The sequence below is a fragment of the Caenorhabditis remanei genome, chromosome I (genome assembly GCF_010183535.1).
Source record: "Caenorhabditis remanei strain PX506 chromosome I, whole genome shotgun sequence".
NCBI lineage: Eukaryota > Metazoa > Nematoda > Chromadorea > Rhabditida > Rhabditidae > Caenorhabditis > Caenorhabditis remanei.
The window spans coordinates 3,081,255-3,106,645 of record NC_071328.1 but is presented as its reverse complement, the minus strand read 5'-3'; the positions used below and the strand labels follow the sequence as shown (position 1 = coordinate 3,106,645).

Genomic DNA, 25,391 nt, shown 5'->3' with positions numbered 1-25,391 from the left:
TGAGCAAAAATAATATTCTCCCTCCCCATTCGGGTCGAGAGAATTAGTTTTCTTTGGTCCTAGGCTAAAAAGAGGAAAGTTGATTATTAACAATATTCGATATTACAGAATTTATTGGGTTTTGTGTTCCAGAAATTGGTAGCGATAAATGATACAGCATAATCTATGATTAATCAATAATCCGTAATGAATTTACATGGTGACCGGTTTAATTGGGTGATCCGAACAGGGTTAGTAAAACGGAAAACAACTAAAATAGAACGGGAACGGTAATTAATAAAACGGAAACAAATAACGTAGATTAACGGGAAAGGTAATTAGGTAATTAGACAACATGGACTGATCTCATCCTTCTTCTGGCTGACGTACTAGCACCGGTGGTCCATCCTCCTGCTCCTCCGCTCCCGCCGATATTCCTTGTGCTTCGGGCGTATCCACCAAGTACCTTTCGAGGCCAGCATCAGATCGCCATCTTCCACGCGCCTTGATCTCATCCTTCGAAAATCCTTGTCGTTGCAAGTCGTTGGCGGCTCCTCGTCTCAAAGAGTGGTGAGTCCCATCTATCCCGAACTCCATCAGCTTCTTTTTAACTATGGAGCATATCGCACTCGCCGAGAGCCCAGCTCCGTTATTCAAATTTGAAAACAAATACTCACTCTTTTTCGATCGTAGAGATTCGCAAACTTTCCATCGCTTGAGGCGACAGTCTAAATCCGAACCATCCGAACAAGGAATGAACGTGCTTCGACCGAGTGCCTGTTGATCGTTCTTTGCTTTTCTCACTGGGATTTCCAAGATTCCATTAGTTTGAGTTAGGTCCGACCATTTCAGTTTCGCGGCTTCCTCAGCTCTCAGTAACGCTTGATGAGACAGTAACAGAATCAATGTGTCTCTTTCACCTTTCTCATCGTTGCTCTTCGTTCCAGCGACGACTTGCAGCTCACTCCACGACACTGCTTTCGGTTGTTGCCTCGTCTGCACCTCTTTCCTCCGTGTGGCTCGAATCACATCTGCTGCCAGCTGACGTCCAACTTTTGACATTTCTGTGTTAGACATCTTGAATGCAGCCACGATTTTCGCCAGCGAGCGGCGTTCTCTTTCAAGTAGTCCCGAGCTGTCGACGGTGCTTTTCCTTCCAGAGCCGCCCTAGCCAAAAATTCGATTGCCTTCACAAGGTTTCCCGGTCCGAGCGAGTTGACCATGTTTTTGACGAACGCCAACTTCTCTCCTTCTGCAAAAACTTATTATTCCTTTTTAGCCTTCTTGAACTGTCCTGCCCCTTTTTCTCTCCCTCTCTCCTGTTCGTGTTCGTTGGGTCCGGGTGGGAGGGACGTTAACGAACACGTAGAATGAGGAAAAGATGACCGGCCCGCGCATAGCGTGGGTGGCTGTCGCGACGGGACCTTTTTCGCGCAAAAGTCTCTGCGCCTTTAAACCGTTGCTCGTCTACTCATACTATAGTACTAGACTACCCTTCCCAAGAAAACAAATAATTCTCCCTCCCCATTCGGGTCGAGAGAATTAGTTTTCTTTGGTCCTAGGCTAAAAAGAGGAAAGTTGATTATTAACAATATTCGATATTACAGAATTTATTGGGTTTTGTGTTCCAGAAATTGGTAGAACACGCAAAGCCATTGGGCTAGAAAGAAAAATCGATAAATGCGAGCATGAATGGGGATCTGCAAAACTCTGAAGCCATTCTTTCTCCTCTCTGGGAGCCTATACCTGGCGAAATAATCTTAGTATTAACCTTGAATATTCTACTATCTCTAATCTCCGGGATGAACACTCCCCGCTCGTTTACTAACGCTTGATATGAGGGATGTGTTTTCCACAAGGGCGCTGCTAAAATTCCTCTCAGTTTCTTCTGCCGTGCCACCCGCATTAGGCGTGGAATAAGAACAGGAGGAGGTACCCACCAAGCCAATCCGATAGATCCAGCTTTGTCAACATTCTCGAAGACGTCTGCGCCAAGAGTCCCTGGTTCTGGCAGCCTGGAAAAGAATAGCTCTGTTTTCGTGTTCTGTTCGTCTGCGAACCAGTCACATTTTACTTCACCCCATCTTGTTTGCGCCCACTCAAACGCCCAATTTTGCACTGCCCAGTCGTCATAATCGAAGTCTCTGCTAGCCTCATCCGCTTCCTTATTATGTTCTCTGGGAATCCAGATAAATTTCGCCTGGTCGATACTGCGCAAACTCTCCCATACTCTCTCAGCTACATTCTGTAGCGTCCTTCTCATTGAGCCTTTCCTCAAAATGATGACTGCTGCTTGGCTGTCTGTATGGATCAAAACTGCTCCTCTTTTCCACGACGCCATTCTCTCTACTGCCATTAGCACGGCCCTCAACTCTCTCAGTGCGCTCGACTCATTCTGGAAACCTGTTCCTCCTAGTTCGGACATTCTCATCACTGTTTGTCCACTCCCGTTCTTCAACACTGCGCCGAGTCCCTCTGCAGATGCGTCGGTGAATAAAAACCACTGTGGTTCAAACTCTTCTTCCATGTCTCTTATCATGCCGCCGCTCTCTAGCTTTTCTTTCCAGAAATCCAATTCAGATATCTCACCTTCACTCAATTGTCGTCTTATCGATCCAGCTCTTTCGAGCCCGTCCGTCTCCTCTGCCACCACCGAAGCCATCTGTCGCTGACGACCAATCGCTTCGTGCCCTGCAACGATCGTCAATGATGACAAATAACCGCACATTTTCTGTCGGTCCAGAACCGACGGAGCCCGGCTCCTTTTTAACAACGAGATCTGATCTCGGAGAGAATTCTCTCTTTTCTCAGTCAATCTAACCGTTCTTTCTGTCAAGTCTCCTCTTATGCCCAGCCAAGTAAACTGTGCGCTTGGTTCCCAGTTTGACTTATCCTCTGCTACACACACTCCCGCCGCCTTCAAATCCTCTCTCACCATTCTCACCGCCCGCTCCGCTTCCTCTCTGGTTTTGGCTAAAATCAAGCCATCATCCAGATAAAGAAATATATTTATTCCCGCTGCTCTCCACCTTCCGACTAGGGGTCTAAAAATTTTTGTGAATAACCAGGGGGCTGTAGAGAGACCAAATGGGAGCGCGTTGAATTTCAGAAACGGAGAGGATGGGGGATCCGAAAGCGAAAATGCGAGCAAATCCGAAGACGCTTCGGAAATCTTAACATGGTGATACCCACTACGAAAATCAAAAGTAGCTGCATAACATGCTTCACTCAAAAACGGCCAGACCGTTTTCCAGTCCTCTTGCCTGAACCTGGCAGGCGATAACCCTTTATTTAGTTTGGAAAGATCCAAGATTAGTCTCAATTTCTCACCATTTCTCGCCACTTGCAGCGGGCTGACGACTCCGCCAACGACACGACACCTGTCTCGCGTAGTTTATTGATTTCTGCCACGACCGCATTGGGTACTGTAGTGCCCAATTTGTCCGCAACTGAAGCATTGGATTTGAGAACGTTTTGGAACGTCTTCATAAGTCGAGCTTCCACTGAACGGTCTTTTCGTCCCGAACGCTCTTTCACCTCCATGACCTCCTCTTTGCGAATAGGCTGAGAAATTGCGGACTCCGAATTGCCTTCCTCCGAAGCCCGCTGCTGGAAACCACTGTCTCCTCGCCGATCCTCTCTGACTCCTGGTGTCTCCTTGACCCATCAACTGAGCCAGTGCCATCAACTGCGCGTCCCCTGCACTGCTTCCCTCTCCACTCGTGACCGCCGCTATCGCTCGCAGTTTCTCCACATTCTTCAGAGCCGAGGGGTCTTTATCCAGCAACATCAGCTCTTGGTTTCTTCTTTTCAGCAGACCGACGACCTCCTCCACAGCTTTCCCAAGATCCGCCGCACCGTTATTCAACATATTGATGACTTGTACGTTTATTTCCGCTTGTTTCTGAAGGCCTTTTTGCGACAATTCCGGAACCTTCTCGTCTTCTTTTCTCATTGCGAGCAGCTCCGGAGCGATCATCTCCAGAAATTCGTCCTTGAACTGTCTCATTAGCTCCATTGAAAATGACCCAGTGGCGGGTACTTGTCCTTCGTCGGTCATCTTACTTTCTTGTCGACAATAAATGTTACGAATAGAGTCCAATATAACATTTGCTACGAAAACTTTACGCAAAAAATACGTATAAATCGCTACCAACGTTAACGAACACGTAGAATGAGGAAAAGATGACCGGCCCGCGCATAGCGTGGGTGGCTGTCGCGACGGGACCTTTTTCGCGCAAAAGTCTCTGCGCCTTTAAACCGTTGCTCGTCTACTCATACTATAGTACTAGACTACCCTTCCCAAGAAAACAAATAAATCTTGAAGTTATTAAGCCAAGCACCAAAAAGTGTATATAATTAGGACACCATGTGGGCTAATCTCCAGAAGTTTGCGGCTGTCACACTCAAACTCCATGCAAACTACCACCACAGGGGTGCGAGGCGTAAGGTCCGCAACGAAAAGTTTTGAATTTACCGCCCCCGGTCGCGTTGCGTGTGCGTCACGTTTTTCATTAAAAGATACGACAAACACCCGCTAAACTTGAACTTGGAACTCAGCCAAGTCTGTTTTTGGCACCATGCCAACCGCTGTGCGACGAAGCGCGTTTACGCGACCTTGCGTCGCGCATCCCTGTGTGCCACCGCAAAAGGCGAGGTATGCAAAGATGCTCCACTGGACAAAGGTGGTCTCGCGGTAAAATGTTTGAATCGAGATAACACTTTCTGGTGGTCGTGTGCGCGCAACAGCAGACGGTCCACTGCAGACCTTCCCTGTCTCCAACCGTATTGCGTGCCTTTTTCCTACTCACTATCAGAACATGTCAGAATTGCTTTTCAGAAAAGTGCTCAATAACGAACACTTGCTCGAAAACATTCTCGATCATCTTTCCGAAGATTTCACAAAAAATGTGAGTATTCGATTGGTGAATTCATCTTTCAATGCGAATTTTCTTCGATCGATTAGATTAAACTATCGGAGGATGAAAATGGAATGTATTGGAGCACCGGAGAATGTATTTTACCCGGAGACTATAAAAGATCATATTTATATAAACTATCGAAAAGTGAAGAAAACCGTTGTTCCCAACTACTTTAGGTGAGTCACAGAAGCGACTATGAGAGTAAGAAAAATCATACTTGTCAACCGGGCCGAAACGGGCCGACACGGGCCGGCTCGTAACTCGCTTCAAACTGAATTTTATGAGCTGAAAAATATATCAAAATGTAGATCTCGACGAGTTCTATGTCCGTGACCTACTACGGGCCGGATGGCTATTCGACAATGTGCCGCGGGCCGGGAAAAAGTGCCAAAAAACGCGAAAATGACCAAAAACCCCATTCTAGCCCGCCCCGCGGCATATTAACGAATAGACATCCGGCCCGTAGTAGGTCACGGACATAGAACTCGTCGAGATCTACATTTTGGTATATTTTTCAGCCTATAACATTGAGTTTGAAGCGAGTTACGATCCGGCCCGTGTCGGCCCGTTTCGGCCCGGTTGACAAGTATGAGAAAAATCAATCGGATAATAATTTCAGATTTCTCAGAAATGTTGCAAAAGTGAAAGTTGAAGAGATTATCGTAAAAAACATTAGCAATGCGGGAAGAGTGTTCGCTGAGAAATTTCATGATCTGGTCTATAATGAATTGATTGGATCGAATCGTGAGTTTTTACTCTTTCTCTTATTGGTGCAAGCACAGTCTAATGAACTTCTCGGACTCCTAGGGGCATTCACTCAGGGGTTACTAAATGTTGGGGGACATTTCACTGACACTCTTAGGAGTCATTTCGATGCGAAGTTCAAGGTCGCGTTAACGCGCTCCGTCGCACAGAGGTTGGCACAGTGCAAAAAAAGACTCAGTACAAAGTTCGAGTTTAGCGTGTGTTTGTCATATCTTTCAATGAAAAACGCGACGCGACTCGGCCGGTAAATTCAAAGCTTTTTGTTGCGGATCCTTATTCTCTGCGTTGCCACACCATCGCATGGCCGCGGAAACGCGCACCGTCGCACAACGGTTGGCACTGTGCCAAAAAATACTTGACTCAGTGCCAAGGGGTTTGACCTTCGTTTGTCTCGTATTGTTTGAGCCTACGCTCAATTACAGTACCGTCCAAAAGGTTGTAAACTTTGACCGTTTTCAGTTGAAATCGGCCAACTTCGAGAGTGTGTCATGGTAATACTGTTGATCCCATCAAGTATATTTTTAATGGATCATACATATCAAAAATAGAGCTCAATTTTTGTAGTTGACAACTTTTTTGTAGGGAAACTCCTTAGAGAGTTATGGTTATTTTAAGACGACAGCTCAAAAATTGCACTATTTTACACTGAAATAGGTCGATTTTAGGGAACTTTGTCGATATGTAAATAACTCTCTTGTGAGTGTCCATACGTATTACCATGCTACACTCTTAAAATTGGGCAATTTCAACTAAAAACGGCCACAGTTTACAACATTTTGGACGGTATTGTAGATGGGGAATTCAGAATTAGCACAGAAACTGGTTTGGTCTGAAAATGTGGGAATTTCTTCCTCTCTACTGTAAAAACCGACAATGCATTTCGTGCGATTCAGCAAAGACAATCATGTACGTGTGCTTTCAGGCGCAAACGTGAGTAAGCTTATTGGATTAGGAGAATTGTGTGCAGAGTGCGACGATTGTAACGAAATGATTCACCAATGTCGAGAATATGGTCCAGTCTTGTTTGACACGTTATGCCGTTTGTCCAGCTTCAAAATATTTGATAAATTGCATGTAACCAGCAGGTAAGTATTGTTAAATTTGTCTAAAGCTTTGGGTCACAGAATGTCCATATGAAGCAACTGCGCTCCAAAAAAAAAAACGCGAATTTCAAAAAATGTATCAAAAAAAAATTGTATTTTTCTCTTTTTTATGGTGCGCTCAAAGTTGCTACAAAACAGCAAAAACGACAAATCTGCGGTGGCCAAAGTTGATTTGTAGATTTGCAGGTTTGCAGTTATGCGTTATTGCTCATCCTTAATTTTTCAACTGCGAAACCTGCAAAACCTACAAATCTACAAATTAACCTTGGCCGCCGCAGATTTGTCGTTGTAGCAACTTTGGACGCACCATTAATGAATTCGATATTTTTTATGCGAAGTTTTCTCGAAAATTGCGAGAAAAATGGAAGAAAAGTCAGCTTCATTCGAAAAATTTGACTCCCTATCGTTCGTCTTACTGTGTCCACGTTATAAGGTTCCGCATTATGCTGATGGGCGACTCAATTGGCAATCTGCCAAGATGTGTGCAAACTCGCTTCACTAAGCTTCCGGTTTCGCGGGAAAATAATTTGAATTCATATGGACTAAATCAGGGAGGTGCCTATGGAGGCGCTTTGGGCGCTGAAAGAATTCAAAGTGTGCGAAAATGCGACGAGAGAGAGTGTGTCGGCGTCTCTCCAATTCGCACACTCTCTCTCGCCGCATTTTCGAATTTCTTGAAAAAATGGGAGGCGCTCAACGCCACCCGGGCACATACCTGGACTAAATTCGTGCTAATATACAAATTTTTTGTTTTTTATAGAACACTCGAAGATTTTGCAAACTTCTGTTCATTTTTCGCCGGATGTAAAGAAGATAGCGTGGTTTTGTTAGACAGCGTCGTCCGACCTGAAATATCAGTTGACCATTTAGTTTTGTGGATAAATGAGTCAAAAGTGTTCTATGAAAATGGAGTGAAGAAAAGAGACCATTATTATATGCCACGAGAAGTGATTGATATCATGCTGAAAAGGTGGAACGTGAAATCGGTCAAATTGAATATTATTAAAAGGAATGAAAAAATGTTGGATGACCCGAGTTGGATTTGCAAACAGTATTTCAGTAAAGTTTCGTTGAAAGATGCTCCTGGCATGATCAAACAATCAGGTAATTTTTGAAAATGTTTCTTTACGTATCGTCTCCCCCACTGCCTTCTATCACTCCAAAATCTACTTTTAATGCGTCAGAACTCTACAGTGCGCATAACGAGATAAAATGGTTTGAAAATGTTTTCACCGAAAAAAACCTTTTGGAGATTAAAAATAAGTTGAAAGGAGTTTTAGAATTTTTATTGCTACAAAACACCAAAACTCCACTGAATTCGGTAGAAAACGGTATTTTTGTGTACTGTATGAAAACTTTTTTGCTATGCGCCTTTGAAGCTACAGTAAGAATTTGCACTGCTAAAGCGTCAGCAATGCCTTGGGTCATTTGGGTGCGTAAGGACCTGTGCGGGTACCCAAAATGTAGGTACCCAAAGAGTAGGTACCGAAAAATATCGGTACCACAAGGGTGCGAGACGAAGGTCCACAACGGAAAGTTTTGAATTTACCGTCCCGGTCGCGTTGCGTGTGCGTCGCGTTTTTCATTGAAAGAAACGACAAACTAAACTTTAACTTGGCACTCACTAGTCACTCACTAGTCAGCCAAGTCCATTTTTGGCACCATGCCAATCGCTGTGCGACGAAGCGCGTTTACGCGACCTTGCATTGGCCCTAATTTTGAGCTCAGCAACTTTCGGCGTACAATACGCTACTATCCCGTATTGCATCTCAACTTTTACAGATCTCAAGATAAACCACGTATCCGTCAAGCTGTCACAGTCACACTTCTGTTCTAATGGATTGATGTTTAAAACAATAAATTACACTCAACAGAGAGGCTACGAGAATATGATATCAAACATTAGAAGAATGTTTCCGACCGACAGAATATCGATCAGATTCTCCCATTTCTGCAACGTGATTCAACAAGATGAAACAATTCGTGTCATGGATAACATTTTGAGAGTTGCTCAGTTGGGAGGACAAACAAATCTGAGCATTTATTGTCAATTTTTTACTGATTCATCCACTCGTTGTCCAAAGAATCCGCTTCAACATGCAATCTATAGACGATCAATGGATCCATCGATCTGTGAACAACTGGCTTTCAAAAGGGAACAATGGATCAATAGTCGTATTCACGTGAAAGACACCAGAAATGAATTTGAGATAATGTTCGATTTGTATGTTAAAGACAGATAATGTAAGCTGGAATTAGGCTGGGAAACGACTAACTAATGATTCTAATTATGTCTATGTCTGCGTCCCACTATTGTCTCCATACCTTAAAACCAAACTCGTCAAATTAGGGAATTTTTTAATTTTCTTAAAATTTTAAATTCAATAAATCCAATTTCTTGATGCATAACTAACTTATGATTGAATTCTGAAGTAATTTTTAAATTTCAAACCCCTAGCCGGACCTAGAAAAATTCCTCGTCCGGCCCGTTACAAGTTTGCTTAAAACCCTTAGCCAACCCTTAAATCATTCAAACGGCATCTCAAAAGTGCTCAAAAAATATTTAGTCGTCCCTTGAACACTGAAAAAAAAACCAAGAGTTTGTTCTGAAAGTACCCAAGGAAGTAGGTGCTGACAATGCCAAAGCAAGCTACAATGTTTTATGTAATAACTACTTCCAGGTGTCAGATCAAACGCTTACAAGGAAAGTCTTTGGAGACGCCACTTTCAAACGACCTATAAATTTGGTCATAGGTATTTTCGACCACGGGGAATCCATTTCTGCAGTCAAAACCTGCTAAATATCTCTGCGAGCCGAGTTATAAGCTCTCAAACTTTTCACGTGGAATTCCAAATCGACAAGTAGTATACGCAAGATATTCTCATTTTCGGGACGTACGAGCACAGGTAAACCGCTGGAGAACACAAATGAAACCGCGCGATGGCGTAAATACGGCCGATTTGGGATTCCATGTGAATAGGCCTGGGTATTTGAAAAGTTCGAGAGAGCTCACAGCTCGGCTCGAAGAAATATTTAGCAGGTTTTGACTGCAAAAATGGACTCCCCGTGGTTGAAAATACCTATGGCCAAATTTATAGGTCGTTTGAAAGTGGCGTCCCCAAAGACTTCCCATGTTAGTTTTTTTTCAGTGTTTCAAGAGACGTCTGCATGTTTTTTTGGATCTTCTAAATATTCAAAACTATATTTTCGGTTTTCAAGTTACGTCTAATTATTTTGTGGGATAGTTAAACTTTTTTGGGACGTTCATCTTTTTAAAGGACACCTAAACTGGAATTGTGCTAAAAGTTATTGTTAAATTTGGCCTATTTTTTGTTTGCTTTGCACAGTAGCTGAACATAAATATGGCAAGCAGTTTTTTTGGATTTGCTGATACCCTTTGAGACCCAATATTACGCAAAGGGTCATTTATATTCGTTCTTTTCAACACTAGAGAATGCTCTACATTGCAATGTAGAGCATTCTCAATGTAGAGCACAGTACCCTGCACGAGGAATGCGTAAACTATTTTCAGTGAAGTTAGCCGTGGTGCGCGTTTGCATCATACGGAAAATTTACAACTGAGAGACAAAAAACGTCGCCGTTCACAGCGTTTTACTCAAAATTAGGCGATTTTTGCAAGATTTGCACACCATCAGATTGTAGAGAAAGTCTTTCTCTACGAAAATATATAAAATTTATCGCCGACCATTGCGTATTCAGTGAGATCAGCTCGTTTTCCTGAAGGTACCTTTTTCGAACCGACAAAAACTAGTTTTTTGAAGTGAAATTTCAGATTTTCCGTTGAAAAACTATTTTTCAAGCATGATTATCAAGATATATAATGGAAAAAATGAGATATTTTCTTCAAAACTCGAGAAATCAATCAAAAAAGGTGAAAAAATTTTTTGGCAAAATGAGTTTTTTTGTTCATATTGATGTATTCTAAGTTCCTGATATGTCCCTGAGTCGAAAAAAGTCGCAAACTTTTCAAATTCTCAAAATGAGTGGGCGTTCTTGAAAACTAGGCGAGAGATAACGCGAAAGTGAGAGACGCAGACACGCACGCCAAATGCGCCTTCATTTCCACAGGAACAGCTTTTAGTGTTGCGCATTCCTCGTGCAGGGTACTGTGCATTGGGCTCAGGGTTGAGCGGAATTCCACTTCACTGTCACAACTGCGCTCTAGCAAAATCCGTTTTAGCTTTTTTATAATTTTTCGGATTCGAATACAGTGACGCTTACATTGAGCTATTTTTTCTGTGTTTTAGAGCGTGGGTTGTGAGATCCATGACGTGTTTAGTAAAGGCAGCTAAAGTGTCGGTAGAGCGCATTGGTCATTATTTGTCTATTTTTTGCTTCAAATAATAACGTGTCAACCAAATAAATGTTTATATTAAATTAAATAAAAATATGAAAAAGGGAAAATTAGAAATTGGTTTAGTCAGGGACATACCAGACACAATCCCAAATGCTTCCAGACACGAAATGAAGAAATGGTACATAATATATGTAATTGAGTAGGTAGAGAAAATGGGAAACAGAAGACACAATTCGTTCGTATTTCAGAAAAAGGGAAAGAATTTTGGGTCGAAAATAGTGGAGAAATAAGAAAAAGAAGGAGAGCACCAAGTAAAAATAGTGAAAGGGACGTTTTCCAATCACATAATCCCGCTCGAAATTAAAAAGAAAGAAATGGAGAAAAAAACAAAGTGAACAGTGGTTTTTTTTATTTTTTAGAGAAGTTTTTTTCAAAAAGATTTTTTTCATTTTTTTAAAAATTCAAAAAAATTTCAAAAATTTCAAAATTCTATACAAATTGATACCCCTAATCATGATGAATTGAGCATGTGTGAAGTTAATTGCCTACTCTTAATTAGGAAGATTTCTTCTTCTTCTCGTAAGTGAGCAAATGATAAAAGAGCATTAGAAGTGAGATGTTCGCGATTGCCAGAAGAATTGGGATACGCCATCGGACCAGCCATGCCTGTAATTATTGATTGATTTTTTTTGAAAGGGGGGGGGGAGGGGTTCCAGTGAAGCGCGTTTACTGACTATTTTTGTCATTGTATTGGTCAGTATATTCGTCACTGTAAAAACAGGTGCAGTGACAAACTTTTCAAAATTCAAAACTTTTTTAGGTAAAATTCACACATATTTCAAGTCGGTTGCAAAGCGGTCGCGTCGCGTTTGAGCAAAATTTTGTTAGAGCGCGTTTTCTGAGTCGTGGCACCGCCCACTTTTTCCTACTGTCCCCAAAAATTGAGAAAATTGGTAGTTCCAAAGTATGATTTCAAGCTGCGCCTACTGCAAAAAAAACCGTGCCGCAGAAAATGATTTGAGCGTCCTAAAACCGTGCCGCATGCAGCTTTTTCAACAATGTCCCAAAAAGTGGGCGGAGCTTAGAGAAGCCGTTTCGACTCAGTTTTTGTATTTTTTTGTTTATGGCGTCGTAGTGCGGTAAGTTTCCTTTTTTTTTTAAATTTTCTTTAAAAAATTTTTTCAAAGTATAATTTTTTTCAAGCTCCGCCCAACGCAAAAAACCGTGACGCAGAAATAAAGGTTGGCACGGTGCCAAAAAAAACTTGGCTGGGATTTTCATGTTTTTTTCTGTCGTGTTTTTGATATAAACCGCGACGCGCACGCAACGCGACTCGGAAAATTTTTTAAATCCGTTTATTGTGGACCTTACGCCTCGCGCCGTGCCGCAACTCCCTTTTCAACACTATTCCGAAAAGTGGGCGGGGCCTCCATAGAGCGGATTTTCTCCCTGACCAGCAGCACTATGTAAACTAAAACTTTTTTGTCTTCCGGAGGAAATAAATTGAGAAGAAAAGGGATATGTCCCCTCTTTCGTTTCGTTGTCCACATAAAACTTTTGAGAAAAAAAAGAAGAAATTGAGAAGAAGAAGAAGACAAAATGTGCTGGGAGAGAGAGAGAGAGAGCCAGATGGGATTAATTTACCAAATGGATTCTTTCGTCGTGAGAACTTTCGAATTCATCGGGGGAGGCTTTCGGAAGAAGGAGAGAGATGTATAGTTTATGAAGTGGAATTTATGTGAGAAATTATTCGGAAGAGAGAGATTTTTTGAGGAAAAAAACTTGGATTACGGTGGTCAAAGATCCCAGTTGCGGTTTTTGAAATGGCGGAAAAAAAATCATTAAAGTGTTCTGCGGCATGGTTATATTAGGCGGTACTTTAAAAAGAGGCGATTTTAACCTTATTTTGTTGTAAAAATCCTCTAAAAATGATTAAATTTGAGTTAATTTTCGTTTTTTTTTTTGGTAAAAACTGGAAAAAACACATACTGGAACTTATTTACTAACCCTGATGTGGATTTACGGAACTCTTGACTTCAAATTGATGAAATTTACGGATTCACATCTCGATTTCTTTTGATACCAGAAAAATATTGAATAAAGATTCAGAATCCTCACGTCTTCAGCATTCTAAGCATATAATTTTGACCTATTTTGTGATTTTACGGCGGGCGGTGGAAAACAGAAGAAGAAAAAATGTTGCCAAATGACTAGCGGAACCCATTTTTAAACCAAGACGTTTCAAAACCGTGAAAATTGATACTTAAAAACTATTTAGATAATTTAGAACAATTTCGCCTTTTTCCTAAATTCCTACTTCGCCCTCGTCCCCTCCCATAGAATTTAAAAATTCCTCGGTTTCAAAACGTTTTTGGTTTCGAAAAACCGGAAATTCAACAAAAATGTATTAAGGGGTTTCTGTCCCAAATCAAAACCACCCGAATAAGAACTGGAACTAATCAGAACCTGCTAAAATATGGTTATACTTAAACCCAGATTTCAGTCGGTTCCAATTTGTACCAGTTTTATAACGGGGGTGGTTCTGATTAGGGCAGTTAAGAACGTAATTAGGAAACATAAAAACACAAATGCCTGGAAATTTGGTCACTATATTGATCTGTACAGTGATCGAGTTCATAAAATTCAAAATTTAGGTAAAATTCCTTGAATTTCTAACAAGTTCGCTGACTCATATCTCCGTTCCCCTTTATTCTACTCAAAAACCAAAAACAGATTCAGAATCCTCACGTCTTCAGCTTCCTTGTTGAACACCCTCAATTTTCCTCTTGTTCGGCTAATCATAGGCTTTTCTAACTGCGTATCGCCATGAGTCGCTACTCAGCAAATTCCCTTCTCCAATTGAATCCCTATCCCACAAAACTCAATTAATTTTAGGTTTTTTTTTTCAGTTGCGTATCGTCTATGAGTCGCTATTCAGCAAATCCCCCTTTCAATCCCTTTTATCCCTGAAACTCACTCTAAAAGCCGGTTGCAACAAGTGTCGGAGTGGATTCGCCCTGAGCAACGCCTGCTCTTCATGCTCACGGAGCACCTCTTGTCGACGTTGTCCAGCGAGTCGTGCGGCTTCTTCCCTTCGCATTCTCACCTGAAAACACCCTCTCAACTCATATTCTTCACTTTCTCTCTTTTCCCAATACCGTACCCCTTGAGTCTCCAACTCTGCCAAATTGGGCAGACTTCCCATATTATCTCCGTCAGTGCCACTTGTCAGTCGTGCTGCTTGATCTTTACCGATGGCCCCCGGATGGTTCACATCACCATTCCGATCTCGTGCCGAGGCAAGAGTCGACCTTCGATTGAGCCCGCTCGATGCGCCAGCCTGCAAGAAATAATCGATTTTCTTATTTCTCTCTTTTCCCCTCTATCCGTCTCCACTACTTTACAACAATTGTGAGGGAGGATATAGAGAGAACTCCTCTTCCCCTCCCTCTCAAAATCTTAACATCCCAGTAAAAAGCGTACACAAGACTCGTTGACATCCGCCTGTCTCATGAGCGATGGACGATTGCGACGTAGTTTCGACTGCTGCTGCTGTTGTTGCTGACTTCCACCCGCCATCACATATTGATCGTAATGGTCGTCACTGCAAAAATTTAAAATCTTAAATCTCAAATCCCAAACCCTTAAGCAGGTATACCTCAACGAGAATCTCGACGACATCACATTCGGCGGTGCCTGGGTGTTTAGATTCGAGGGTCCCGGTTGGTTGAGTTGGGATTGTGGCTGAAGAATCAGCGGCTTTTCCTCTTCTTGTTGAACGGATACCGACGGAATCGACGGGTCGATGTTTGGAATGTGTTGTTGTGGTAGGAGATCTTGGGAGATTATTGGCGTTTGGAGTTGAGGGTCCTGTTGATAGCCGTATTGGGGCATGAAGTTCACGTGGTTCGTGTTGGCGTTGGAGGAGGAGGAAACATGATTGGTGTAGTTACGGGATGGTGGTGTCATGTCGTCCGCCATGTCTACGGAGAGGGTCTGGAAAATTTTGTCATTGTATATGGGTCGGTGTATATTGTCAGTGTATATTGTCATTGTATTGGTCACTGTAATCACCGGTACAGTGACCAACGTTTTTAAGTGAAATTTCAAACAAGTTTGCTGACTCATATCTCCGTTCTCCCTTATTCTAACCAAAATCCAAAAACAGATTCCGAATCCTCACGTCTTCAGCTTTCTAACAGTATGAAAATTTTAGCCTCTCGCCACGCGACCACCTTCCTGAGGCTCTAAAGCTCACAAACTTGAATTTTGAAAATTTTCGAATTCCCGCGCCTTTCACAAGGCCAAGGCTACGTCGCTACTCAGCGAAACATGAAAAAGGCGCTCACATTTGAAGTTTTCAAATTTTTTGAATTCCCGCGCTTTTTTTTTTATCAAGGTACGCTTCGTTATAAACACACGACATTGAAGTTTTTGAGCGGATTTGAAAAACGGTCATTTCTTTGTGTTTCTATGGATTTTTTACGTTTTTTTTTTCGTTTTTACACAAAAAATCACTTTTTCGTACAAAAAATGCCAAAAATACGCAAAAATACGCAAAACCCCATAAATTCCATTGCGATACAGTTTGATCAAAGCTATTAGCACAGCACGCTTCTTACAACTGCGCTCTACCGAAACCGAAGAAAAATGCGTGGGAAATTGAGAGACTCAGAGAAAAAGAGACATTTTTCAAGAAAATTTCGGTGGAGCGCAGTTGTAAGAAGTGTGCCGTGCTAATATTCCGGTAATAAGTTCAAAAATAGAAGAAATATTGCAACCGCGCTCTAGCGAAGCGTTTGCGATGGAGCGCACTTGCATAATAATAATATAAAACTGCCCGTACCTGTTCAAACGAGTGTTGTTTGCTATGCGTCTGTGATAGATGTCTCGAATAAGATATCGCATCGGACAGATCCGTTCCAAACGACTCTCCTCCATTATTATCTTTCAGCAGACGCCGTGTTCCAGGTTGTTTGAAACTCGGATCAAACTGCTTCGCAATCAGACGTGCGCCTTCTGAATCCTCCGTCGCCTGTCTCGCAACAAACGCCGCCTGTTCACTTCGCTCCCTCGCCGTCGACGTTCTGCTCGCTGCGATGTCCGCCTTCTGCTGGGCGATCGACGCGGCACGGACCGCCGCTCCCATCGCTTGTTCCAACTTTTCTCGAAATTTCGAGGCTCTCATAAAGATGACACCTTTCCGTCGCGACGATGCAATCAGTATGTTGTTCTTGTATCGTCCCTCTTCTTTCGTTCCGTCTTTGAACGTTGTCACACCGAATCCGCATTTCGCGTTGTTCGCCCATTCGCCGTGGTATCTGGAAAGAATTTTGAGGTTTTTAGTGGGAAATCACAGAGATCTGGTTGATACGCTCTACTGATAACCACGCGGCCGGAGCGCTTCATCTACTAGCGCGCTCCACCGAAATACCCCAGAGCGGTAGAGCGCGGTTGTAAGAAGCGTGTCGGGCTCTTAGGTTTGCAAATTTTCAAATTTTTTTGGTGCCGCACTTGATGAAGGGATTAGATTCGGTAGAACGAAGTTGTAAAAACAGTGCTGGGCCTATACCAGAGCTGTGCGGAAGTAACATTTTTTGAAAAGGAAGAAGGAAGAAGGAAGAAGGAAGTCGAAGGAAGGAATTCCGCACACCTCTGGCCTATATACATATGGCGCACGCGACGCGACCGCAACGCCTCATTCAATTTTGGTACAGTAAGACTTAGATGTGCAGGTGCTGCCTTTACTAACAGCGACATGGTTCTTACAACTGCGCTCTACCGAAACTAAAAAAAGCCCAAAAAAGAGCGCCTAGTTGCTCAGTGTAAGTGTCACTGTAACTGAAAAACATAGTTGTCAAGGCCCGGCTTCAGAACATGACCCTTTTTTCCAATTTTTTATCGAAAATGTGACCATTTTTGACTATTTTTCAGAATTTTTTCTAATTCTGAATTATAGTCGAAAATTCGACTTTTTCGCCAAAAAATGCGCTCTACCGACAGCTTGGTACAGTAAGACTCAGATGTGCAGGTAGTGGTGTTCACACTATTTTCAACATTTTCTTCATATTTTATGTCATTTTTTCGCATTTTTGTTCATTGAAACACAAACTCACTTGAGTCCATCACTCCTCTCGCACACTCCAAAACCACTACGCATGTCGTTCTTCCACTCGCCACAGTATGTTTCAATCGAGCTCTCCTCGACGGCCTCCTCTTCCGGCTGATGTAATCCACCGTGATGGTGTAAAGAGTCTTCAGAAGTGCAACTCATTGTTGATCCACTCGATCGAAGGCTTCCAGTCATTGAGGCAACTCGTTGATGAATGTCTCCAGTTGAGTGTTGTTTCTTGATTCGGAGACCGGATAGTAGAGTTCGCTTCACTGCTAGACTCCTCTCCGATAGGGATCGACGCCGGCGTTGTGGAGCTGCTGAGTTGGCACGGAGCACGAATCCTCCACGTCCGGAGAGCCCTTCTTCTGCGAAATTTTGGTTTGTATTAAGCTACGTATCGTTTTATAACATCGCTACAGCCGCACTATACCACAATCTTTATTCCCTGAGTCTCTGAAGTTCTCACGCTATTTTTTATTCAGTGGAGCGCAGTTGTGAAAGAAATTTTCAATAGAAAATAACTTTAATGTTAGATGTGCAGGCACTCTATTGACTAATAACGCGAGAGTGACCAACTGAGAAGTCGCTACTCATCAAATTCGAAAACCGTGAATTCGCTCTACCGAAACTCGAAAAAACTGCTGAGAGACGCAGAGAAAAAGAGGAAATAGAGGATTTCGGTAGGCCGTAGTTACCAGAATCATTCCATATTTTCAAATTTTTGAACCGCCTGGTAAAAAAGGAACCCCCGTCAAACCTAGGGAAGGGAAATTTGCAGAGTAGCGACTCATGGCGATACGCGGTTAGAAAAAGCCTATGATTAGTTGAGCAAGAGGAAAATTGAGGGTGTTCCCCGAGGAAGCTGAAGACGTGAGGATTCTGAATCTGTTTTCGGTTTTTGAGTAGATTAAAGGGGAACGGAGATATGAGTCAACAAACTTTTTTGGAAATTGACCTAAAAAAGTTATTCGCTTTTATTATCGGAATAAAAAAGTTCCGACATATTTTACCGACACGAAAAAGTGTCGCCACTGATCTTGCAATTTCAGGGCACGGTTTCAGTTCTAATTCGACAGAAAAAAAAATCAAATTTCAAGGAAAATAGATCAAATTTGATTTTAAAAAAGTAGTATTTTTTAAATTTTGCGCGCGAAATCAGTGTAAATAGAACTGAAACCGTGCCCTGAAATTGCAAGATCAGTGGCGGAACTTTTTTATTCCGATAAAACCTTACCGGTGATTACAGTGACCAATACACTGTCCAAATTTCCGAACTTTTAAAAAGATTCCCGAGTTACGGCCCTAATTAAGTCCCTAATTGTCCCTAATTGAAACCAACCGTAATTGAACTGGTACAAAGTCAAACCTAGGTCTGCTGACTTTGATATAATCATCTTTCAATCGGTTTTGATTAGTATCCGTTCTATGACGAGGCGGTTCTAATTTGTACCAGTTTTTTTACGGGACCGTAAAAAGTTTTTTTTAAAGGGCTGCGGTACTCCAAAAATCGAGATTTTTTGATATGGATCGACTCAGAATTTTGCGGGAAAAAGAAAAGTCTTTTGGAGCCAGGTCTGAAAATTGGTCTAAAACGAGTTATGAGGCTTCAAAGTGTCAAAAAAGGGCCTCTCGCCGTGAAGATTTGCCTTATTTTCAAAGTAAAATTCTCTCGCCGTGAACATGAAAAAATTTTGAAATATAGGGCAAATCTTCACGGCGAGAGGCCCTTTTTTGACAATTTGAGGCCTCATAACTCGTTTCAGACCAATTTTCGGATCTGGCTCTAAAAGACTTTTCTCTTTTCTACAAAATTTTGAGTCGATTCATATCAAAAAATCTCAATTTTTTGGAATACCGCAGTCCCCTTTAAAGCACTCACTATGCCTATGCTCCTCAGCGTTCTCCTCTTCAACCCGTCCACTCCTCAAACTTGTCAACGATGCGTGCGTTTGGGATTTTGATCGGAATTTTGCCGCATTGGCGTACGTCGTACTCTTCCGGATACCGTACCCGTGTCGCATTCCACGTAGCCATTGTCCTTGGTAGCTTCCTGTAATATCTCTTGATTGGAATCTTTAGATGGGAGGTGTACGGTACCTGAATCCACATAAATCTCTGTACCATAACCGTCATGAAATCCGGCAGACCAGGTGCCCTGATACCTGGCCTGTGAATTCGCCGACTGCCTCACACCGTACCGTCCTTTGTAGCCTTGTGTCCATTCGCCTCTGCAACTTTTTTTGTTGGTTTTTTTTCATGGATTAGCGTCAGGTGGTGTTGCTCAGCGTAGCTGAACGGGACACGGGACGTTTCGAAACCAAAATTATAGCAATTAATCTTTTTTTTCACGCTCCAAAGTATCTGTTTCAAAACCTCCCGGCATCGATAACTGGGGGGAGTCGCTACGCAGTAAATTTGAAAAAATTCAAAATTTTGGTCACTGTAATTGTCGGTGTAATGTACACTGACCAAATACAGTGACCATGGTCGATTTTTTGTACTTTCAGCTTAAATCGAATTCGCTGAGTATCGACTCATCACCATAACGGATTAGTCGATACTCAGCGAATTCAAAAATTCGCGTTTCTCGCCATTTTCGGATTTTTGCTGAGTATCGACTTTCCACTTATAGTGATGATACGGAGTACAGTTCTTACAACAGCGCTCCACTGAAATTCCCCTGAAACACAATTTTTTTGGTTTCGGTAGAGCGTGGTTTTAAGAAGCGTGTCCCGTGCTAATATATCGTATCGTCAATTGGGATGAGTCGATACTCAGCGATTTAGATTTTGCTACCAATGATGATAGTTTATTCCAGCAAGTCGCTACTCAGCAAAACAAAAATTTCAAGTTTTTCAAAAAAAACAATTGATGTGATACGGTGTTTAAAGCAAATCCAACTCACTTATACAACCACCTTCCCCGCTGCTCCACTCCCAGACCATGCCGTTTCCCATTCTGCCACTGTCCTTGATACGTGTTACCGGACGGCCACGTGTACACACCGGACACCTCGAAACCGTAATGCCACGCCCCAGCGTACTCTCCTTTCGCCTGTGGACCAGTGCACACGCCGTGACCGTGCGCCTTGCCTTCTTCCCATCCGCCTACGTAGGTTCCGCCGTCGTCAAAGTCAAATCTGCCTCCATTCATTTCCCATTTGCCACCGACTACTACTAACGAATGTGCGTGTGTGGGTGGGCTTTGACCTGCAAATTATTGATTTTTTTAAAAACATTAAAAGCATACTTGAAAACCGGGCCGGCCTGTAACTCGCTTCAAACTGAGTTTTATTAGCTGAAAAATATACCAAAATGTAGTTTCTATGTCCGTGACCTGCTACGGGCCGGATGGCTATTTGTTAATGTGCCGCGGGCCGAGAAAAAGTGCCAAAAAACGCCAAAATGGCCAAAAAAGCCATTCTAGTCCGGCACGCGGCACATTAACGCATAGCCATCCGGCCCATAGTAGGTCACGGACATAGAACTCGTCGAGATCTACATTTTGGTATATTTTTCAGCTCATAAAACTCAGTTTGAAGCGAGTTACAGGCCGGCCCGATTTGCAAGTATGATTTTAAGTCACAGCAATAAGATCAAATTAAGGAAAAGAGGAATGTCTCGGATAAAAAGAAAAAAAGTAGCAGCGCGCGGGAATGGAAAGGGGGGATCAATAGACGGGAGAGCTCTCAGTCTCTCTTTCTCTCTGCGGCTTTTCCCCTCTGCTCGCCGAGCCCCCGTGTGTCGAATGGAATGGCGGAGGCTTTTCTTCTCTTCTCTTCGCTCGGAAAAAAGGGAGGGGACTCACAAATACACACTCACTCATTGAGTGAAAAGACGTAGTCGCTTGACTGCTCCTTTCGTCTCTGTCCTCTGATAGAAATAGAAAAAAAGAAGAAGCCTGAAGGAAAAAAAGAAGAAAAGAGACTCCCTTTCCAGCCAGCAGGTGCCCTTACAAGGAGAAGAAAACATACGGAAAAAGCGAGGGCGGAATTGAATTTTTTCTTCTTTTTTTTGCTTTTTCGTTTTCTTCTTTTTTTTCTCCGTTTTTTGTTAGAATTCACCAATAAAACTGATAAATGAGAGGGGGTTTAGAATTTCCTTATAATGGTTTTTTTTTAAACGACTAAAAATAGAAAGGGTCTGGCGTAAAAGCAACAATTATGAAAAACTGTAATTCCGATTCGCTGAGTAGCGACTGTGATACGGAGCTAAATGAGACCAAGATGGGCCTACCTCCGCAGACGCGCTCTACTGATAACGTCATTGTGACGGTGAACAACCATCAAAAATCATCATTTTGAAATTTTCTCAATAGAGCGCAACTGCGGAGGTAGACCTCACCCTCATCGTGTTTTATGAGTATTTTAATTCAATTAACTCTGTATCAAGCAGTCGCTACTCATGGAATATGGAAATTAACAAAAAAAAACGTTTTGTGAAAACTTACTTTGTGAGTTTCAAGAAACCGTAACTCGCTTCAAATGTGAAACTGTGAGTTGAAAAGTATACCAAAATGTAGATCACGACGAGAGCTATCTTTATAACATTGCTTCGACTTATAAATTACCAAAGTCTGACCGTTTTTTTTTTCAATATAAAAATTCGGGGGCTCAAAAAATGAATCAAAATGTAGGTCCTATTGAATTTCAGATTTTTATCATAATTTGAAAATAAAATGTTTTTCAGTTTTTTGCAGATCTGAAGGAAAACCTTTTTTCTGACATCTTCGCTTTAGTATATATTGAAAATCACAATTTTCGAAAATCCGACCAAAATGTATGTGGCTTACTTCTGACCATTATAGCGTCTGGCACTAAATTTCAGATTGGTTTAAAGTAGGTCAAATGGATAGATCTCGTCGAGATCTACATTTTGGTATATTTTTCAGCTCATAATGTTAAGTTTGAAGCAAGTTACGATTTCCAAAAAAAATTGTCAGTGTAAGTTGGTCAGTGTAAGTAAGCGTCACTGTAAGCATACAGTGACCAACTACAATTATCAATTTCCAAAATCTTCAAGTACGTCAAGAACTCGAAACGCAAAGGGATTTTTGAAATTTCGAGTTTTTCACACGCCGGCAAGGTAAAAACTTGTCAATGGTGCAAACTTTGACCTAGTTTTTCTCGAATACCAAAAATCGAGGACAAAAACTGAATATATATTTGAAATCTGCGTTTTGTCAGCTTTCCAATGATATATGTCACGTCTTATAGCTCCACGGTCAAAAAACGCGCCAAACGACACGCCAGAGATATTCTCAAAAGATAGGCTCAAAAATTGTAGAAAAGTGTCTCTCAAGCGGCTGAAGAAAGGGATTGGCAAGAGTTCAAAGGTGGAGAGGGGGGGGGGGATAAAGAAAACAAACGAAGAAGAAGAAGCTCATTGGGATAGAAAAGAGTTGATGAAGAGATTTCTGTCTCTCTCTCTTAATCTCTCTCTGGCAATGTGAACCTGGGCGAAAACGGGCGGCACAGAAGGAGTTGGGGGGAAGGCCCTCCCCGATTTTTGTTTAAAGTCAGTTGCACACACACACACACACACACACATACATACACTCTGAGCCCCCCTCACACTCTCTTCTTTTCACAAAACAGAAGAGGAGGAGGTACTTGAGAAGAGGCCCTGCAGAGGAGAGGAACTTCGGATGGAGCCGCCGCCGAGCCGACGAATCGAAAGAAAAGTTTTTGGATAGAGGGGGAAAGGAACCGATAAAATGATGGGATAGTAGGAGATTTATAAATATTAGAAGTAAGGAAGGATTGGAAGACAGAAAATGAGCTCATCTCTCTCTCTTGGCTCGCGCGGAGCCCGTCCTCTCCGTCCCCACACGGCTTTATTTGCTCACACATATATATATCTCTCTCTTTCCTCCCCTACTTTTTTTCTTGTTTTAGTTTTCTTGGCGAAGAGAGAAAGAGGAGGAAATATATCTTTAGATGTGTTTGTCATCATCATCGATGGCTTTTGCACAGACAAATTAGTTGCAGACTTTGAGAAATAGTGTTGGGAGAGGGAGAGACGCAGGCTGGATCTGGGAAACTGCCGTAAACACTGTATTATAACGGCATGCCGTTGTATTTTTCAACTGGTTCCCAGAGAAATTTTGTGGTTTCAGAAACGCATAAAAATTAAACGGAGAAACATTTTTGCACGTTCTATTTGTTAATTTAGAAGTTACTAACTAGGGAATGACTCACACAAAGTATGGAGATACACAATATGATATATATATATATCGCTGGAAAGCTGACGTTTCCCTGATTTCGAATCTATATTCAGTTTTTGCAGTGACCCTCACAGTTTTGAGAAATCCGGCTCCAAAATTGGGGTAAAATTTAGTGCTGAAACTCAAGTTGCCTTTTTATTTTTTCAAGAAAATTTACTTTTCTGTGAGAAGGCAGCACGTTGCTTCTAACCAAAACCAAGAAAGACCACCGGGATAATCATATTCATGAATTCTGAGTATAGGCGGGGTGCCGTTATAATACAGGTGCCGTTCTATTACAGTATTTACGGTAAATATTGGTCATGAGCGTCCCTGGGATGTTTGGAACAGGCTTGATCTGGCTTTAAAGAAATGGTCTGTTTTGATGTTTTCATATTGTAATATTAACAAAAAAAATTAAGTTTCCGCAACATCTTTTTAAAGGGCTGAAACGCATACTTGCAACGGCTCGGGTCACAGTACAAAAATTTGAAAATTTGAATTTTTTTGAAATTTTTTTTGATTTTTTCGCAAAAAAGTCGAATTTTCGACTGTGTTTTTGCATGTCGATAAAACTCAAGTTTACATGGGATTTTTGAATATTTTTGATGAAAATTTCAAAGGCCGGCGGGCCGAGCCGGGCCGGGCCGATATTTTGCAGGTATGCTGAAACGCAAGTGCGGCAGGGAATCGTCGGTGGAACTTAAACTGCAAGAATATGTACAATTCCGCCTGATTTTTTAACGAATGACAATGAATTTTAAGATGATTTCGTGTTTCAATCGATTAAGAAAATTCTATTTTTCATAGTTTTAAGACCCGGGCAAATTGGCGCGAAATTCAAATTTTCAAATTTTTTGAATTTTTTTGAATTTTTTCGCAAAAAAGTCAAATTTTCGACTATGATTCAGAATTAGAAGAAATTCTAAAAAATAGTCAAAAATGGTCACATTTTCGATGAAAAATTGAAAAAAAAAATTCGAAAAAAAATTCGAAAAAAAGGGGCAAATACTCATTTACTACCTGCTCATTTACTATCAATTGCTGATTTACTACCATTACTCTTTTACTACCATTTACTCATTTACTACCGTTTGCTCATTTACTACTTTGACTCATTTACTACTTTTTACTCATTTACTACTTTAGAGCGATATGCTGGGATTCCCTTTTCACCATTCTCTTAGGCTTAGGTTTCTTAGAAATTTGGAAAAAATTGACGAATACGGTTATTCATCGTATTTGTCAATTGTTTGCCGAATTTCTAAGAAACCTAAGCCTAAGAGAGTGGTGAAAAGTGAAGTAGTAAATGAGTAAAAAGTAGTAAATGAGTCAAAGTAGTAAATGAGCAAACGGTAGTAAATGAGTAAATGGTAGTAAATGAGTAAATGGTAGTAAATGAGTTGAAGTAGTAAATGAGTAAGGTAGTAAATGAGCAATTGGTAGTAAATGAGTAGGTAGTAAATGAGTATTTGCCAAAAAAGGGTCATTTTTTGAAGACGGGCCTTGACAGCTATGCTATTTTTCAGGTAAAACCCGCTATAAAATTTCGCAATTTCTATATTTTATAGAATTACGGTAATCTTATAATATGTTTCAAAATGCGTAGAAAAATATGGACATTTTTTTGGAAAATACTCAAAAATCCTCCCGATCCACAATTTTCAGCCCCGAAAATTGTCAAAATTGGTCACTGCTGGCGGAACTTTCGTTTTTGAAATTTTAGGCCACGGGAAGTTCTTCCACCCGTCCGCTCTTTAAGCTTTTTTTTCAAGAAAACCAGAGATAAAATTAAAGGCTATTATGAAGCTCCGCCCTCTTTTTCATATAGTCATTGCTACATTAAGTAGGCGGAGCTTCGAGATGTCTGCCACGGCTATGAAATATCGTTTTTGTCGTTTCTTTTTTGTTTTCAGAGTGTCTTAGAAATTTTCAAGTAATTTTGGAAGCTGGAAAGCGGGAAAAATAAAAGTAGAAAAGC

At 41.6% G+C, this 25,391-nt stretch overlaps 3 protein-coding genes across 3 annotated transcripts; 1 reads left to right on the top strand and 2 right to left on the bottom strand.

The window, feature by feature from the left end:
* Window positions 1-345: 345 nt before the first annotated feature.
* Window positions 346-1,041, bottom strand: GCK72_000409 (uncharacterized protein; the record flags this gene model as incomplete). The annotated part of the gene is made up of 1 exon (XM_053722475.1): window positions 346-1,041. The coding sequence occupies one exon, from the start codon at window positions 1,039-1,041 to the stop codon at window positions 346-348; it is 696 nt and encodes a 231-aa protein (XP_053591120.1).
* A 3,758-nt stretch (window positions 1,042-4,799) lies between these two features.
* GCK72_000408 (uncharacterized protein) lies at window positions 4,800-8,606 on the top strand (the record flags this gene model as incomplete). The annotated part of the gene is made up of 5 exons (XM_053722474.1): window positions 4,800-5,077; window positions 5,521-5,645; window positions 6,589-6,751; window positions 7,530-7,739; window positions 8,552-8,606. 5 exons carry the CDS (start codon window positions 4,800-4,802, stop codon window positions 8,604-8,606), a joined length of 831 nt encoding a protein of 276 aa, XP_053591119.1.
* Window positions 8,607-11,643: 3,037 nt separating this feature from the next.
* Window positions 11,644-20,356, bottom strand: GCK72_000407 (uncharacterized protein; the record flags this gene model as incomplete). Its single annotated transcript, XM_053722473.1, has 10 exons — window positions 11,644-11,754; window positions 14,066-14,194; window positions 14,252-14,428; window positions 14,572-14,692; window positions 14,747-15,084; window positions 15,935-16,409; window positions 17,205-17,568; window positions 19,083-19,253; window positions 19,301-19,431; window positions 20,109-20,356. The coding sequence occupies 10 exons, from the start codon at window positions 20,354-20,356 to the stop codon at window positions 11,644-11,646; spliced, it is 2,265 nt and encodes a 754-aa protein (XP_053591118.1).
* Window positions 20,357-25,391: the final 5,035 nt, after the last annotated feature.